This window comes from Apodemus sylvaticus, chromosome 18, assembly GCF_947179515.1.
Source record: "Apodemus sylvaticus chromosome 18, mApoSyl1.1, whole genome shotgun sequence".
In the NCBI taxonomy this organism is placed as follows: Eukaryota; Metazoa; Chordata; class Mammalia; order Rodentia; family Muridae; genus Apodemus; species Apodemus sylvaticus.
In genome coordinates, this window is record NC_067489.1 from 8,075,073 (window position 1) to 8,077,619 (window position 2,547).

At 67.1% G+C, this 2,547-nt stretch overlaps 1 protein-coding gene across 1 annotated transcript; it reads left to right on the top strand.

Moving 5' to 3' along the window:
• The first annotated feature begins 784 nt into the window (after nt 1–784).
• Nucleotides 785–1,960, top strand: Sox1 (SRY-box transcription factor 1). Its single transcript, XM_052161962.1, has one exon. The coding sequence runs from the start codon at nt 785–787 to the stop codon at nt 1,958–1,960; it is 1,176 nt and encodes a 391-aa protein (XP_052017922.1).
• The last annotated feature ends 587 nt before the right edge of the window (nt 1,961–2,547 follow it).

A 2,547-nucleotide genomic window follows, 5' to 3' on the forward strand; every position in this document is an offset into this window, starting at 1 on the left:
GGCGCGCTCATTTAATGGCAGCCCGGGCCCGGCGTATGGCTGCTGGGCCCCCCGCGCCACCGGCCCCGCGTGCGCCTCCGCTCCGAGCGCACGGCCTCGGGCAGGCAGCGGACAGCTTGTCCTGGGCACAGAGGCCCGGCTCTCTGGCTCTCTGCTCGCGTTGGCACCCCCGCCGCTGTCCCTAACCCCCTCCCTGGCTGCACCGCGATCGCCCCCTCCGAACCCCCCTCCGAGTCCCCCTCAGCGCCTGGCTCCCCCCAGGCACCTGGGACCAGCACATGCCCAGCGCACGCGGCGCACCGCCTTGCTAGAAGTTGCGGCCCCAGAGTTGGAAGCCACCAAGGAAGCCAGCACAGGAAGGAGACTTCGAGCCGCCGAGGGGAGGAAGCGAACCCCGCGTCGGGCCCAGGGGCACGGCTTCGGACCCAGAAAGTGGAGCCTCAACTTGGCCACGACTGCACCTGTTTGCACAGCTAAGCCTTGAGCGACCGGACTGCGGCAGCGGCGCCAGCGGCAATCATCCTGGCCATCGGCCGCTTTGGCAAGTGGTTTGTGCACCCGGAGAAACTTTCCACCTGCGAGCTGGACCCGCGCTAAGTGCGTGTGCTTTTGCCTCTTTTTTGTTGTTGTTGTGGCCTCCACCCAACCCCCTTCTCTCTGCTAGGCACCCACCCCACCCCCCAGTCTCTCTGGGCTGATCCTCTCTCCACCCACCCACCCCCACCCGGTCGTCTATGCTCCAGGCCCTCTCTTTGCGGTACCGGTGAACCCTCTAGCCGTCCAGATGTACAGCATGATGATGGAGACCGACCTGCACTCGCCCGGCGGTGCCCAGGCGCCCACGAACCTCTCGGGCCCGGCCGGGGCGGGCGGGGGCGGTGGGGGCGGGGGCGGCGGCGGCGGCGGCGGGGGCACCAAGGCCAACCAGGATCGGGTCAAGAGGCCCATGAACGCCTTCATGGTGTGGTCCCGTGGACAGAGGCGCAAGATGGCCCAGGAAAACCCCAAGATGCACAACTCGGAGATCAGCAAGCGCCTGGGGGCCGAGTGGAAGGTCATGTCCGAGGCCGAGAAGCGGCCGTTCATCGACGAGGCCAAGAGACTGCGCGCGCTGCACATGAAGGAGCACCCGGATTACAAGTACCGGCCGCGCCGCAAGACCAAGACGCTGCTCAAGAAGGACAAGTACTCGCTGGCCGGCGGGCTGCTGGCGGCCGGCGCAGGTGGCGGTGGCGCGGCCGTGGCCATGGGCGTGGGCGTGGGCGTCGGGGCGGCGGCCGTGGGCCAGCGCCTGGAGAGCCCGGGCGGCGCGGCGGGAGGAGGCTACGCGCACGTCAACGGCTGGGCTAACGGCGCCTACCCCGGCTCGGTGGCCGCGGCGGCTGCGGCCGCGGCCATGATGCAGGAGGCACAGCTGGCCTACGGGCAGCACCCAGGCGCGGGCGGCGCGCACCCGCACGCGCACCCGGCGCACCCGCACCCGCACCATCCGCACGCGCATCCTCACAACCCGCAGCCCATGCACCGCTACGACATGGGCGCGCTGCAGTACAGCCCCATCTCCAACTCTCAGGGCTACATGAGCGCGTCGCCTTCGGGCTACGGCGGCATCCCTTACGGTGCCGCGGCAGCCGCCGCCGCCGCTGCGGGCGGCGCGCACCAGAACTCGGCGGTAGCGGCCGCGGCGGCTGCGGCGGCCGCGTCGTCGGGCGCCCTGGGCGCCCTCGGTTCTCTGGTCAAGTCGGAGCCGAGCGGCAGTCCGCCGGCCCCGGCTCACTCGCGAGCGCCGTGCCCCGGGGACCTGCGCGAGATGATCAGCATGTACCTGCCCGCCGGCGAAGGAGGCGACCCCGCGGCGGCAGCGGCTGCCGCGGCCCAAAGCCGGCTGCACTCGCTGCCACAGCACTACCAGGGCGCGGGCGCCGGTGTCAACGGCACGGTGCCCCTGACGCACATCTAGCGCCGCGGGGACGCCGGGGACACTGCGGCTCAAGGCCGGCGCCCCGGCGATGAAGAGCGCGAGGCCTGAGCCCGAGCCTCCAGAGCCCGACTTTGTACAGACGTCCCCGCGCTCTGGGGAGCAGAGCGCCAGGTGACATCTGCCCCCATCACCTTTCCCGGGACTCCGAGGCGCTGACACCAAGACTGGCCTCTTAGACTGAACTTTGGTGTTTTCATGAGACCTTTTGTACAGTATTTATCGTCCGCAGAGGAGGCACACAGCGTTTTCTTGGCTCGGGAGGACAAAAGACAAAACCCCAGCGAGGCGATGCCAACTTTTGTATGACTGCCGGCTCTGTAACTTTTTCCGGGGTTTACTCCCGTAGGCTCTTCTGCCTAAGGCCGAGTGACGGACCTCGAGGCCTTCTTACTGTTATAAATCTAGTAAGGCAGATCCAAACATTGACAAGTTTTTTGTAGTTGTTACCGCTCTTTTGGGTTGGTTGGTTAATTTATACCGCAATCCCCACTCAGACGGTGGAGTTATATTCTGGGTTTTGTAAAACTCTGTATCCGAGCATTTCCAATTTTTTTGTTTTGTTTTGT